This window comes from Schistocerca gregaria, chromosome 8 (genome assembly GCF_023897955.1).
Source record: "Schistocerca gregaria isolate iqSchGreg1 chromosome 8, iqSchGreg1.2, whole genome shotgun sequence".
In the NCBI taxonomy this organism is placed as follows: Eukaryota; Metazoa; Arthropoda; class Insecta; order Orthoptera; family Acrididae; genus Schistocerca; species Schistocerca gregaria.
This window is the reverse complement of record NC_064927.1, coordinates 426,353,544-426,369,128: the sequence shown is the minus strand read 5'-3', so window position 1 is coordinate 426,369,128 and position 15,585 is coordinate 426,353,544. Positions and strand designations below refer to the sequence as shown.

General features: G+C 46.1%; 1 protein-coding gene across 1 annotated transcript in view; it reads right to left on the bottom strand.

Moving 5' to 3' along the window:
• The window catches only part of LOC126285225 (pro-neuregulin-2, membrane-bound isoform-like), a 772,532-nt gene that overhangs the window by 112,943 nt on the left and 644,004 nt on the right, over nt 1-15,585 (bottom strand). Inside the window, exon 5 of the mRNA XM_049984524.1 lies at nt 4,039-4,157. Within this exon, the coding sequence (XP_049840481.1) occupies nt 4,039-4,157 (119 nt within the window). The remainder of the gene's footprint in view (nt 1-4,038; nt 4,158-15,585) is intronic.

Sequence of the window (15,585 nt, the reverse complement as noted above, 5' to 3'; positions counted from 1 at the left end):
CATGTGCCCATTACTTTGCAAACCCCAAGACGCTTGGAGTGGCTTGCAGGAGATCTGCGTGCAGGATGTAGGGCACAAAAGGCACTGGGGCATGTGGCTTGTGGTTTGTTCTTGTCCACAATCACAGGACATATCTTCTGTTACGAAGCCCCATCTCTTCAGGTTGTCTCTGGATCGTCCAACTCCTGATCGTAATCTTTTTAAAGATTTCCACACCAACCAGCTCTTGTTGTGTACAGGTGGTAGTTCTTCAGCTTCTGGCGTCTGCAGGTGAGGCGTCGATTTCTTCCATAACTCCAGCCTTGCCTTCTCTGGTGAAATTGTTAGCTTTCAGTCTCTCCTTGCTGGCGCCACTGTTCTGCGTATCCATGGTGGCGCTATTCCAGCCAGGCAGTAGAGCTTATCAGTTGGGGTAGGTCTTAAGCAACCTGTGATCAACCTGCAGGTTTCGTTGAGAGCAATATCTACTTGTCTGGCATGAGATGACCTGCACCAGACTGGAGAAGCATATTCAGCAGTAGAAAAGCACAGTGCCATTGCAGAACAGCGAATAGTTTGTGGATGTGATCCCCACTGAGTCCCCGCTAGTTTGGGAATTAGGTTGTTTCGAGCGGAGATTTTCATGTTTTTAATCTTGCAGTGCGTTTTGAATGTCAGAGTTCTATCGAGAGTGACTCCCAAGTATTTATTTGCGTGATGATGCTGGAGTTGGATGCAATATGTGGCTCATATTAGCTTCCCTGATCCTTAAATGAAAGGTACACACTTGTGTCTTCCAAGGGTTGGTCTGAGTTGGTTCTGATTGTAGTAGCTTGACAGTGATCTAAATGCTGTTGTCAGGTTTCTTTCCACTCTTTCAAAGCATGAGCTCTGCGTAGCAAGGGCTAGGTCATCTGCATATAAGAATCGCCTTGTGCTTGGGGTCAATGGCTGGTCGTTGGCATAGATGCTGAAGAGAAGTCGAGCAAAGACGCTTCCCTGAGGTAGACCATTTTTCTGCGTTCTCCAGCGACATCATTTTGGTCCTTTTCAGGACCACAGTTGACCATCATATCGATGAATATAGAAGACTGAAATGAACTTCTACGAAGCGTAAGTGGCTTATGTGCAGAGTACGGAGTGAAGGAAGGAGGACTGCATATGGTAAGCACGTTACAGAATACGCTGGTACATCCTAGTTGCGGTCACATTGGTAGTGTTACCGGCATATGAGGTGATAAGCTTAGGGACTGGGGATGATGAGAAGTGCAGGCGCACCCTTGAGAAAGGCAGAGGTACTCACTGACGGTAACCACAGTGGAAGTGCTGGCCACTGAGCAGGTTGGTTGTGGTCACATTGGTAGTGTTAGCGACATATGAGGTGATAAGGTTAGGGACTGGGGACGGTGAGAAGTGCACGCGCACCCTTGAAAAAAGCAGAGGTACTCAGTGACGGTAACCACAGTGGAAGTGCTGGCAACGGAGCAGGTTGGTACATACTGGTTGTGGTCACATTGGTAGAGTTAGCGGCATATGAGGTGATAAGCTTAGGGACTGGGGATGATGAGAAGTGCAGGCGCACCCTTGAAAAAGGCAGAGGTACTCACTGACGGTAACCACAGTGGAAGTGCTGGCCACTGAGCAGGTTGGTTGTGGTCACATTGGTAGTGTTAGCGACATATGAGTTGATAAGGTTAGGGACTGGGGACGGTGAGAAGTGCACGCGCACCCTTGAAAAAAGCAGAGGTACTCACTGACGGTAACCACAGTGGAAGTGCTGGCAACGGAGCAGGTTGGTACATACTGGTTGTGGTCACATTGGTAGAGTTAGCGGCATATGAGGTGATAAGCTTAGGGACTGGGGACGGTGAGAAGTGCAGGCGCACCCTTGAAAAAGGCAGAGGTACTCACTGACAGTAACCACAGTGGAAGTGCTGGCAACGGAGCAGGTTGGTACATACTGGTTGTGGTCACATTGGTAGTGTTAGCGGCATATGAGGTGATAAGCTTAGGGACTGGGGACGGTGAGAAGTGCAGGCGCACCCTTGAAAAAGGCAGAGGTACTCACTGACGGTAACCACAGTGGAAGTGCTGGCAACGGAGCAGGTTGGTACATACTGGTTGTGGTCACATTGGTAGTGTTAGCGGCATATGAGGTGATAAGCTTAGGGACTGGGGACGGTGAGAAGTGCAGGCGCACCCTTGAGAAAGGCAGAGGTACTCACTGACGGTAACCACAGTGGAAGTGCTGGCCACTGAGCAGGTTGGTTGTGGTCACATTGGTAGTGTTACCGGCATATGAGGTGATAAGCTTAGGGACTGGGGATGATGAGAAGTGCAGGCGCACCCTTGAGAAAGGCAGAGGTACTCACTGACGGTAACCACAGTGGAAGTGCTGGCCACTGAGCAGGTTGGTTGTGGTCACATTGGTAGTGTTAGCGACATATGAGGTGATAAGGTTAGGGACTGGGGACGGTGAGAAGTGCACGCGCACCCTTGAAAAAAGCAGAGGTACTCAGTGACGGTAACCACAGTGGAAGTGCTGGCAACGGAGCAGGTTGGTACATACTGGTTGTGGTCACATTGGTAGAGTTAGCGGCATATGAGGTGATAAGCTTAGGGACTGGGGACGGTGAGAAGTGCAGGCGCACCCTTGAAAAAGGCAGAGGTACTCACTGACGGTAACCACAGTGGAAGTGCTGGCAACGGAGCAGGTTGGTACATACTGGTTGTGGTCACATTGGTAGTGTTAGCGGCATATGAGGTGATAAGCTTAGGGACTGGGGACGGTGAGAAGTGCAGGCGCACCCTTGAGAAAGGCAGAGGTACTCACTGACGGTAACCACAGTGGAAGTGCTGGCCACTGAGCAGGTTGGTTGTGGTCACATTGGTAGTGTTACCGGCATATGAGGTGATAAGCTTAGGGACTGGGGATGATGAGAAGTGCAGGCGCACCCTTGAGAAAGGCAGAGGTACTCACTGACGGTAACCACAGTGGAAGTGCTGGCCACTGAGCAGGTTGGTTGTGGTCACATTGGTAGTGTTAGCGACATATGAGGTGATAAGGTTAGGGACTGGGGACGGTGAGAAGTGCACGCGCACCCTTGAAAAAAGCAGAGGTACTCAGTGACGGTAACCACAGTGGAAGTGCTGGCAACGGAGCAGGTTGGTACATACTGGTTGTGGTCACATTGGTAGAGTTAGCGGCATATGAGGTGATAAGCTTAGGGACTGGGGATGATGAGAAGTGCAGGCGCACCCTTGAAAAAGGCAGAGGTACTCACTGACGGTAACCACAGTGGAAGTGCTGGCCACTGAGCAGGTTGGTTGTGGTCACATTGGTAGTGTTAGCGACATATGAGTTGATAAGGTTAGGGACTGGGGACGGTGAGAAGTGCACGCGCACCCTTGAAAAAAGCAGAGGTACTCACTGACGGTAACCACAGTGGAAGTGCTGGCAACGGAGCAGGTTGGTACATACTGGTTGTGGTCACATTGGTAGAGTTAGCGGCATATGAGGTGATAAGCTTAGGGACTGGGGACGGTGAGAAGTGCAGGCGCACCCTTGAAAAAGGCAGAGGTACTCACTGACAGTAACCACAGTGGAAGTGCTGGCAACGGAGCAGGTTGGTACATACTGGTTGTGGTCACATTGGTAGTGTTAGCGGCATATGAGGTGATAAGCTTAGGGACTGGGGACGGTGAGAAGTGCAGGCGCACCCTTGAAAAAGGCACAGGTACTCACTGACGGTAACCACAGTGGAAGTGCTGGCAACGGAGCAGGTTGGTACATACTGGTTGTGGTCACATTGGTAGTGTTAGCGGCATATGAGGTGATAAGCTTAGGGACTGGGGACGGTGAGAAGTGCAGGCGCACCCTTGAAAAAGGCACAGGTACTCACTGACGGTAACCACAGTGGAAGTGCTGGCAACGGAGCAGGTTGGTACATACTGGTTGTGGTCACATTGGTAGTGTTAGCGGCATATGAGGTGATAAGCTTAGGGACTGGGGACGGTGAGAAGTGCAGGCGCACCCTTGAAAAAGGCAGAGGTACTCACTGACGGTAACCACAGTGGAAGTGCTGGCCGCGGAGCAGGTGCCGGGCACGACCGCTCTGCACTCGTAGCGGCCCGCGTCCTGGAGCGTCACCTTGCTGATCAGCACCACCGACCTCCACCTGCAACACAAGCTCTCCCCGCTCACCACTGGTCGCCAACTTATCATGTACACTAGCCGATAAAAAGTATCAGCACACCGCTACGTAATGGGGAATGAACCACTAGTTGTCACGAGCCACTTTGGAGGGGAGTGTCGTGTCGTTAGGAGAGAAGCTGTAACAGCAGAATGGGTCAGTCGAGAGAGCTGAATGACTGTCAGCGTGGACTATAGTTCAATTCTTTTATCTTGGCGCTTCGTGCATGCCCGCCCAGACGCGGGAGATTGCTGCATTGCCAGTTGTACGCGCCAAGAGAAGCAGCGCCATAGTATAGTTCGCAAACTTACGTTTAGGGGGGAGCGCGCAGTTTATGAAGTAAAGCCACCACGGCCGCATTAACCCTTTCGCTGCTACAGAGACGTGCTCCCCGCATTCTGCGATGTGCGCGATTTTGTCATCATTGCACTGCTGGCCTGTGCAGACACATGGTGTTTCGACTGCTTTGACACACTTTATGATTCGATTTCACAAATACTGATTTTACACATCTTCTTGACTGATACCTTCTCCCCATAAATGACTTAATTTTGTTTCGAAGTTCAACGCAGTTATTGTGCAGCATTAGATGTAGTAAACCATTGCACGAAATTTTGAAGAGTTTGCAGAGATAAAAGTCCATAGCATATAGTTGCCAATAGAAATTTCAAAAAAATACATTCAAACGAATAAAATTCATGAAATGAGACACTTCGATATTGCTTTTAAATAAAGAAAATATTAAACACTGAACAAGGTTTGAACTCAGAACCTCTCACTTCGCAGCCATACACTTTAACCATTATGCTAACGCAACTTTTTTTTTTTTTAATCTCATTTTGTTCGTTATTGTTCGTTTCTATTGTTCGTGGCGCACGTCACCTGACGCCCATTGAAGTTCGTTTTTGATCCATTCACTCAGTTTTTTAATTACAGAGGGCAGTTCACCCCCTGGCCAAACACGCTGAGCTACCGTGCCGGCTATAACTCGACATTCAATACAACTCTCGGAGGACTTTAACATATCACGCAAAATACCGACAAACACTGTTGCTATGACTATGAATTACTCACGTTTCGTCGAAGTACAATAGGAAATAAACAATTACCACTGTTCTTTATTGCGAAAAAGCGGTTAGTGAGAATGATACAAACACCTTTCTTTGCTATCGCCTGAATTAGTAGGCTTATTACTTGTTTGGTTTAATTAACTAATAGAATATGAAACAATTCGTATAAAGAATGTTTTTTCCAAACTATCTACAAAAGAAAGTCAGCTATCAAGACACTGATTTTGTTCAATTGCTTTATTTATGACTGAACGTTTCTAAAACTGAAGACACTCGTCCGTGCTCTGCACTGCAGTCGAGCTCTGGCAACGTCGTTCTCTGTTCATTGGCTGACTGTGTTTTGTGACGTCAGATGCGCAGAACGAACGAACACACGGCCGTCGTCACGAATGACGCGCACTTCAGTCACTATGTGTAACCTGGGTAACAAATACGCCTGGGACATTTCAGCCCTTTTAAAGGTGCCCAAGTTGGCTGCTAAAGTCTATTCACTGAGAGCTGGGACGAAACATAAACGGCGTCACGTGAGCGACTACATTAGTTTCCAGAGAAAACATTCGGTGTTCACGTGATACATAGGGGTGTGGAAAATCCTTGGCGCACGCTTTGCAGCTGGCGGTGTTCGACTGTCACAGTCGACCCTGAAAAACCTTGGCAACAATGTGCGAAATAAATTTAACAATAATGTTAAAATGATGTTAAACTGAGTTCATTCTGTCGAAGCAAATTATTTTCATTCAGGCTGCTAACAAAACGCTCCATTTAAACACAATTAATTGTTAATTTTAATAACAATACCAGTAATACTAATGATAAAGGACGAAACAATGTTCACTCTGCCGAACTTGAACTGTTTTCACTGAGGTTTATAACAAACCGCTCCTCTCTCTCCTCTATAATGCAGTCTATTTTCCACATTTGAGTTTCCACTTTTTTTACGACATGGAGGACGCACTTGTTCCAATCCTCTGGAATCACTGTTCTTAGTGCTTCTTCTAGCAGTACTTTAACTTTCAGCATTTTGTATGTTTTCCTTTTCGCTGCAACGGCCGGCCGGAGTGGCCGAGCGGTTCTAGGCGCTACAGTCTGGAGCCGCGCGATCGCTACGGTCGCAGGTTCGAATCTTGTCTCGGGCATGGATGTGTGTGATGTCCTTAGGTTAGTTAGGTTTAAGTAGTTCTAAGTTCTAGGGGACTGATGACCTCAGATGTTAAGTCCCATAGTGCTCAGAGCCATTTGCACCATTAATTCCATTTGCACCATTAATTCCATCTACAGCGTTACTTCTTATATACTAACTTCCTCCATTATCTTCATCATACGACAAATTTCTGGATTGTATCCATAATTTTCAGTTATCATATAAATGTTGCAGTACCTCTATCTATTTTATTCATATGTTTCATAAGTTCTGTCTTCAGCGAATGTCAGGTTCAGCATTAGCGGCCAGCCAGAGTGGCCGAGCGGTTCTAGGCGCTACAGTCTGGATCCGCGCGACCGATACGGTCGTAGGTTCGAATCCTGCCTCGGGCATGGATGTGTGTGATGTCCTTAGGTTAGTTAGGTTTAAGTAGTTCTAAGTTCTGGGGGACTGATGACCACAGTAGTTCAAGTCCCATAGTGTTCAGAACAATTTTTTTTTTTTTTCGCTGCAACATAGCCTTTGATTCTGGCCCACACTAACTCGTTTAATGCACAGTGGTACGGAGGAATTGTGAGAACAGTTTTCCCTGCATTCTTCGCCATTTCATTTATGCGTATTCGTTGGTGGGCTGTTCTGTGATTTTTAACTATATCTAAAAGTTCTTTCTTCAACATACCGTCTTCGAAATCGATGTTTTTAGAGTTTAGCCACTCTGATATTTCGTGCTTATTGGAATTCGTATTGGTAACTTTTCTTTTCTCCGAGATGGTACGGCGCGTTATCAAGAACAATAACTGCATTTTCCTGAAGACGAGGAAGAACATCTTGAAACGACTTCTCGAAAGTTTCGGCGCCCATCTCCTCACGATAATCTCCACTTTTCTTGGATTCGAAAGTCCACAAACATCCTTCAACGAACCCTGCTTTGCTGCCAATGTGTGAGAAAATCAGACGTTTCCCTTTACCTGATGGGCCCTTGCTTCCGGTGGATAATCCGGACAGAAACGCTTGGTTTGAGGAATTTATAGCGTCATCTACCCAGATGTAACTTCGGATATGTCCTGCGTTCACTCACGTCTCGTCCAAATAGTAAATGGGTCTGCGTTCATGTCTCAACCATTTAATGGTTCGAAGTTAAAGCCGCCTCCATAAAATGACGTCATCCCTGTCTATTAGCATGTTATCGCGCCCACGCCGGATATATTTGAAATTCATTTCTCTCAATAACTTATAAAATGTAGTTCTCCGAAAATTGCCCAGATCTGCATATTCGTTCACTACTGTGAGGACTTTGTCAATTGTTGGCAATTCGTTACGAAAAAAAAAGAAAAATTCGTGTACTTTCCTTCGTATCGCATTCCTATCGAAGTTATCAACACTTTCAGAAAGTTTCTGTCGTAATTTTCCTTTCGAGGGAGACTTCAAAGTGTGTGTGGCCTTGTACTCACTTATCACACGATACACTGAAGAACGTCCAACACCTGTAGCTGCAGCTGTTTTCGAAACATGCGATGCTATTGGATGCGCACATAAACAGTGAATGCTCAGCGTGACTACAAACACGTGTACTTACTTTAATAATCAACAACTAGTCTTTAAAGTGTCTCTACAGATGAACTTAAGATATCCTGAAATCGCCGCTGTACAACACCCACTAACGAGCTCACACCTGCAACTGAGACGGCCACACTGACTTAGCGCCGCGCCTGCGAACCGCACAATGCATCGTTCATAAAGGACAAACGGTTGCACCCAACGCATTCGAACAAACTACAAAATTAAATTCAAACCTTTCTGAAACTTTTCTCGCTGACAACCCAACAAAAAAATTTATAGGGGAAACGTTCGTCGCTTACTATATTTAGGATGATGATTTGGTAAAAGTTCTGCATCAGACGTGAGATTTAAATTTATTACTTCACTATCGCTGACTCTATTGGGCAGAAAATTTGCAGACGTCATCAACATATAGTACTGAACGCAATCATAAAATTATTTTGCTGTGCGACGCACAGTTTAGAAGATATGGCGTGATAAATATAGAATAACGCGAAAAAACAACTTTTCCTGAAAGCTTAAATATTTCTCTTTTTCAGTGACAATAAATTTCAATGTAATGTAAAAAAATGGTGTCGGAAGGTAGTTGTCGGATCACTTTATCATGTTCAGGTGACAAATTATAAAAAAAACACGACTTTCATTTTTTAATTTCTGACGCCCCTGCCTTGTACACCCCTCGTCGGCAGCGCTTTGGTCACTCGCCTTGCCGTGTTTACAGTACGTCTCTTTTTTCGGCGAATGGAGTATAGTAAAGTGACTGTGAAGCGAAAACGCGTAGGATCAACCACAAATAAACCGATACAACGCAAGCCCCATGTACTGGCGGACAGAGACCGCCGAGAATTGTGAAGGGTGGTTGTAAAACATCGCATGAAATCAGACGAAGGAATCACTCGTGAGTTCGAAAGTGCTGCTAGCAGTCGAGCTAGCACAATTACTGTGCGTAGCGAGTTAAAAAGAGGGAGGGACGAAGGTCGAGCAGCTGCTTATGAGCCGCACATTTCTGTAATTAATGCTGAGCGATGCTTGAGGGGGTGTAGAGGACGACACCACTCGGACCGGATGCAAGAGTCTGGGTGTGACAGATGTTTGGACATCACCTGCCATCACCTTATAGTGCCAACAGGGGAGTATGGAGGAGGTGATGTTGCGTTTTGGAGGTATTGTAGGATACTATGGCGACTGCAGACCGCACATCAGCCCTGAGTTCGATCACGAGGTCCTAGCTTCGGGCCGCAGTCAGGACATTTTTGCTTTTACGTCATCAGTAACCTTAAACGCGTCAAGTCAGTGATCTTGAATGTATGACGTCATCAGGATGGCAGGAAATTTAAAAACTAAAGATGGCGGATGGCAGCAGATGTCAAATTAAAGATGGAAAAAAAAATCAGGGATGTTGGAACTAATCTACTTGTACTTTGTAACACTTCCACCTTGCCTTCTCTCTACCCCTTTCCTCCAATCAGAGTGTAATACTTTACAGACTATTGAAATCAGACAGCCAATCACAATGCAGCCGTCTTTGTTGCCCAAAAGCATCCAAAAACTTTGAACTTCTTTTTGCTGCAAGTATTTGTGCAAAGGTTACATAAATCAGCACTTACATCAGTGCAAACTTCGATTTCTGTAATATAGGTGGTGTAAGGCACACGGAGCCTTAGATTAATTATTTTACACACCTAAATTGTTATATGATTCTTGTCAAGGGTATCAAGGCAGGCAGATAGGGCGTCATCAAAACTGATCTCGGTGTCTGAGCTTATTACTTGTTCTGACAAGCCTTGTCTTGCTGACATCCAATGCATCTGACTCTCTGCTCAGCTGATGTGGCCTTTCTTTAGTAGCCAAAATTCAAATTCCTCATATAATCTGACTGGATTCCATCCGGATCTGGAGCTTTTTTAATTTGAGCAACTTTAGCTGTTCCTAACAATACTGACACTAAAATCTGTATCACTTGAAAATACTGTTTGTTTCTTATTTGAAGTTTTACCACGTTTTATAAATGTGGAGCGGGTGTACCGCCATGAACTCTCACATGGTGTACAAAGAAAATAACGACTACAAAACGAGACGCCCGCAGGAAAGCAAGAAAAACTGCTAGAGTTACCTGAAGATTGATTTGTAGCAAATCCAAATCAGTAATGGTTTGCTTTTAAGGAAACCTTGCTTGTGGCTGGTTGCTGTTGTTTTAAATTATAAATCTATAATCTATATGAGTCGCCTCGGCAAGTTATGTGATAAGATAACTCGGGCAGTACGTGCCTTAGTAAGCGAATATTCAAGAAACGATTTCAATGCTTCTGTTTTTGCGTTGCTACCCTCAGTCTGAGTATGTGTCTGGATGCTAACCTTGATTCCGCTGATAGCCTTTACATATGTCTAGAATTTCTTTCGTTTTTGTGAGTGATGTTTCGGTTCAATTCTTCTGCAGTAGTCATTTAAGACTTACGTTAGTGATTTAAGACTTCACGCATCACCCTGTCGGTAGCATACGCATTCTGTTCATTATCTATCTAGGACTGTGTTCAGTGGTGCCAGAGTGTATTATGTGCATACTAAGGGACTGTAGTGTTACTGATTTGCTTGTCACGGTTATCGGCGATCAGATGGCGCTCAGGAGACCTGTCAGTGGACCCTCCATTTTGACTCTGCAGGCAGCAACAATGCTGCGTTTAGAGGTGAACAGTGTTTGCAGTATTCATTCTGAGGTACAACAATGCCCCAATGACGAATACATACTCATATTGATGAGATACAGCCATTCAACTGGGTCGCATTGTGGGCCTGTGGAAAGTTGGATGGATGTATTGACGAATCGCTGCATATGTCACACAAAATGTATTGGTAATGTGCCACTGGATTCAGCAGTGGAATATGGAACAAAGCAATCACCAACCCACTCTCCATTGTTGCCAGATGTATCCAAGATGACGGCGATAACGTCATCCAAGATGGCGGGTTTTGGATGGAAGATTGGTCAATTGGGCTACCTCCACTAACCTGACACCAGTCCCCTCAAGACCCCCATAAAATGGCGGGAAGTTCAATTTCCATCAGGATAATGGAACACACCATGGATTCCTCTACTGACCTAAGAAAATGGAGGGAAGATAGGTCAATTGGGTTAGCTCCACTGACCTAAGTGATCTGACTGCCATCTCTTAATAGGGAGTGGAGAGAAATTTGAATTTTGGCTACTAAAGAAAGGCCACATCAGCTGACTCTACTAACCTAAGAAAATGGAGGGAAAGAAAGGGCACTTGGGCTACCTCCACTAACCTAGGTCATCCAACTGCCACCTCTTCCTATGAGGACTCGACCAGTGCTGGATGTAAGTCTTCATTTTCAGCCTTTATGTAAAACATTAGAAGCAGTACCTCCATCCAGCATGTTCATCATGGGGTCTGGAGACTAACTGACCTAGTACACAGTACTGCCATCAGAGGGCACTGTCATCTGTTCTGTGAGGTAATCCAAGATGGCGGTCTGGGGTGGCGGAAAATAGTGGGAAACAGTGTGTTCGCCATGAGGTCCAGGCGTAGTACTCAGTACCGCCACCAGAGGGCAATGTCGCCCCTTCCGTGACGTAATCCAAGACGGCGGTCTGGTGGTGGAGAGGAAGGATCTCATAACAGGAAATTCAAGTGTACATTGTTTATTTATATTAAAAAAATCAGTTTGTGGGGGTTGGATTTCTCTTGCTCATCATTCTCTGCTGTTTGGAAACATGAAGGTATTGTAAGAAGTAATTACCTGGAGGAAACATGCTGCATAACCTAATGTTTGGCACTGTACTCTGGGTGTCTAAAACTAATGTTTGGCCCTTTCTTGGCACTTAGCCTATTGTTCTGTTAAATGGTTTTCCATCTCAACCCCATTTCCTTAAACTATTGTAGCACCTTTGATACCAAATTAAGTAATTAGTTATGTCCTCCCAACATTTTCTGGGACACTTTCCGAATTGCACAACGAGCGAGGTGGCTCAGTGGTAGCACACTGGACTCGCATTCGGGAGGACGACGGTTCAATCCCGCGTCCGGCGATCCTGATTTTGGGTTTTCTGTGATTTCCCTAAATCGCTTCAGGCAAATGCTGGGATGGTTCCTTTGAAAGGGCACGGCCGACTTCCTTCCCTAATCCGATGAGACCCCCAAACAACTCAACCCAACCCCGAATTTCACATACTTTTGGACGCCATTTCTGGCACATTCTTCTTTGTCGCCCACCACCTTAAAATATTGTACCGTGTTTAACATAAAAATTATGCAAATTAATCTAGTATTGTGCACTTAACCTGCTGTTCTGCTCCATCTCACGCACTCACGCCCACCCTCCCCGTTACTGTTGTACCGCTAAAACAACATAGATATAAAAAATTTATGCAAATTAATTAAATCGACATTTTTTCGCATGTATGGGGTAGTTTTCTTTAATTTGCGGTATCCTATTGGTCGGTGAAACATAACATCGAGTACTGTGACGATATAATAAATTTGCAATTATTATCCTGCACCATACAAAATCATCCCTTTTATATCATGCATGCATATACCGCAAAGACAGACGCAGAAGCACATGCACCATAGGTATACTCGCGGCACTAGATGTTTCCCACGAGGTTGTGTGGTCCTCCAATCCCAGCGCGTGACCAGAGCGCCCTCAGTGGATCAAAGTCACTCCCGGAACTGTTGTGCAAAGACTGACTTATTTCCCCCTCAGCAAAAACGCGTTACTGTTTCTGGATCCGGATCTGCTTGCTGGCTCGCTTTCCTACACACGTCTCCAGACTCAGTGATTACAAGAACATAGCTAGTTTCGTATGGTTTGCTAGAATATCATACCATTTTCGCAGTACTTCTCGATATCAGACACATATCAATATCAGTTGCATAGCGGTATCACTCGGGCGATATAATTCTGAAGATATAGACTAGAAATAATTTCTCTAGAAACCAATTACACTCCTGGAAATTGAAATAAGAACACCGTGAATTCATTGTCCCAGGAAGGGGAAACTTTATTGACACATTCCTGGGGTCAGATACATCACATGATCACACTGACAGAACCACAGGCACATAGACACAGGCAACAGAGCATGCACAGCGTCGGCACTAGTACAGTGTATATCCACCTTCCGCAACAATGCAGGCTGCTATTCTCCCATGGAGACGATCGTAGAGATGCTGGATGTAGTCCTGTGGAACGGCTTGCCATGCCATTTCCACCTGGCGCCTCAGTTGGACCAGCTTTCGTGCTGGACGTGCAGTCCCAAACATGCTCAATGGGGGACAGATCCGGAGATCTTGCTGGCCAGGGTAGTTGACTTACACCTTCTAGAGCACGTTGGGTGGCACGGGATACATGCGGACGTGCACTGTCCTGTTGGAACAGCAAGTTCCCTTGCCGGTCTAGGAATGGTAGAACGATGGGTTCGATGACGGTTTGGATGTACCGTGCACTATTCAGTGTCCCCTCAACGATCACCAGAGGTGTACGGCCAGTGTAGGAGATCGCTCCCCACACCATGATGCTGGGTGTTGGCCCTGTGTGACTCGGTCGTGTGCAGTCCTGATTGTGGCGCTCACCTGCACGGCGCCAAACACGCATACCACCATCATTGGCACCAAGGCAGAAGCGACTCTCATCGCTGAAGACGACACGTCTCCATTCGTCCCTCCATTCACGCCTGTCGCGACACCACTGGAGGCGGGCTGCACAATGTTGGGGCGTGAGCGGAAGACGGCCTAACGGTGTGCGGGACCGTCGCCCAGCTTCATGGAGACGGTTGCGAATGGTCCTCGCCGATACCCCAGGAGCAACAGTGTCCCTAATTTGCTGGAAAGTGGCGGTGCGGTCCCCTACGGCACTGCGCAGGATCCTACGGTCTTGGCGTGCATCCGTGCGTCGCTGCGGTCCGGTCCCAGGTCGACGGGCACGTGCACCTTCCGCCGACCACTGGCGACAACATCGATGTACTGTGGAGACCTGACGCCCCACGTGTTGAGCAATTCGGCGGTACGTCCACCCGGCCTCCCGCATGCCCACTATACGCCCTCGCTCAAAGTCCGTCAACTGCACATACGGTTCACGTCCACGCTGTCGCGGCATGCTACCAGTGTTAAAGACGGCGATGGAGCTCCGTATGCCACGGCAAACTGGCTGACACTGCCGGCGGCGGTGCACAAATTCTGCTCAGCTAGCGCCATTCGACGGCCAACACCGCGGTTCCTGGTGTGTCCGCTGTGCCGTGCGTGTGATCATTGCTTGTACAGCCCTCTCGCAGTGTCCGGAGCAAGTATGGTGGGTCTGACACACCAGTGTCAATGTGTTCTTTTTTCCTTTTCCAGGAGTGTATTTCTCTAGAAAGCAATACCTTCTTGGTACTGATCCTAGACTTTGGAATAATACTTTAAAATTGATAACTTTGTTTATTTGCGTAAAAATCATCCATTTCTTGTTCTTCCTCACCATCTGATATTACATTACAACACTTTCAAATCTGTTACTGTACATCAATAAGAAGAGCTAACCTCCTTCGACATGGGTGAATCTTAAGAAATCTTGTGCACTTGGATGGATGAGCACTCAGCATAGAATGTAGCAGTCTACTTCACGTCGATTGCAGATTAAATTTCTAACAGTGCGGGTTGGTCAATGATAGTATGAGGGAGGTCTTTCAATATCTAATTTTACCCTAAGACTGCGAGAATGCCCTGTGATGCCCATCAGCATAGAGATAGCTCGTAAATTAAACACTATGGTTGAAGTATTAGATACGTGTTGAGCGCTGTCTGATATACTTTGATGATGAATGTGTTCGAGAAATAACAATGCATGGATGTACTGCACACTCATCTATCCACATTGGAAATGATACTCGAAAAGTGGCGAGGGGGTGGTTTAGCTATGATACTGAAATCTGGACACATGTTGTCACATCAATGGTCAGTGTTGAAATTAATGTAAAATTGTTCACACAATTAACTGTAATGCTTATTGTTTCAGTACATCGGGGGTGTCTTTTCCATCCGATCCATCCACTGGCATGCTGTTGGTTACTATATAATAATTGACTGACAATACTTGTTTGAGTTGGAGAACGAGGTTTTGTGGAGGGGTGACACCTTCTGGGGATGGGTAGCACCAAAACATTGATCATGTACTTAAATACAATATGAGGAATCAATCGAAATGGAACACAGAGCAATCAGCCATTTCATCATTGTGGCAGGTGAGATTAAATGTAGTCTGGAAACCCACGCCAACGCCACAAAACTTCTCCATTTTCCTTATGTTGTAAATGACTTTTATTTAAAATCATCCAGTGTGTGTGTGGTGTGTTATGGTAAGAGCAGTAACAATGTGATTTATACCGTGCGATGTCTAGAGGTAACCCAATTGAGCTATCTTCCTCCCAAAATTCAAACTGCCCACCAGGGGGGCTTGGCAGGGGGTGTGGCACTTTGCAGCCATCTTGGGTAACGGAACTCGCGTCATCAGTTGACGTCACGGCAGCCATCTTGAATGACGTCAATCACATCACAATACGACGGCTTGGATAATGGTACTTTGGGGTGATGTCCTCATTATCTGTGAGAGACTGTGGATTAGAACATCTTGATGAATGACGGCA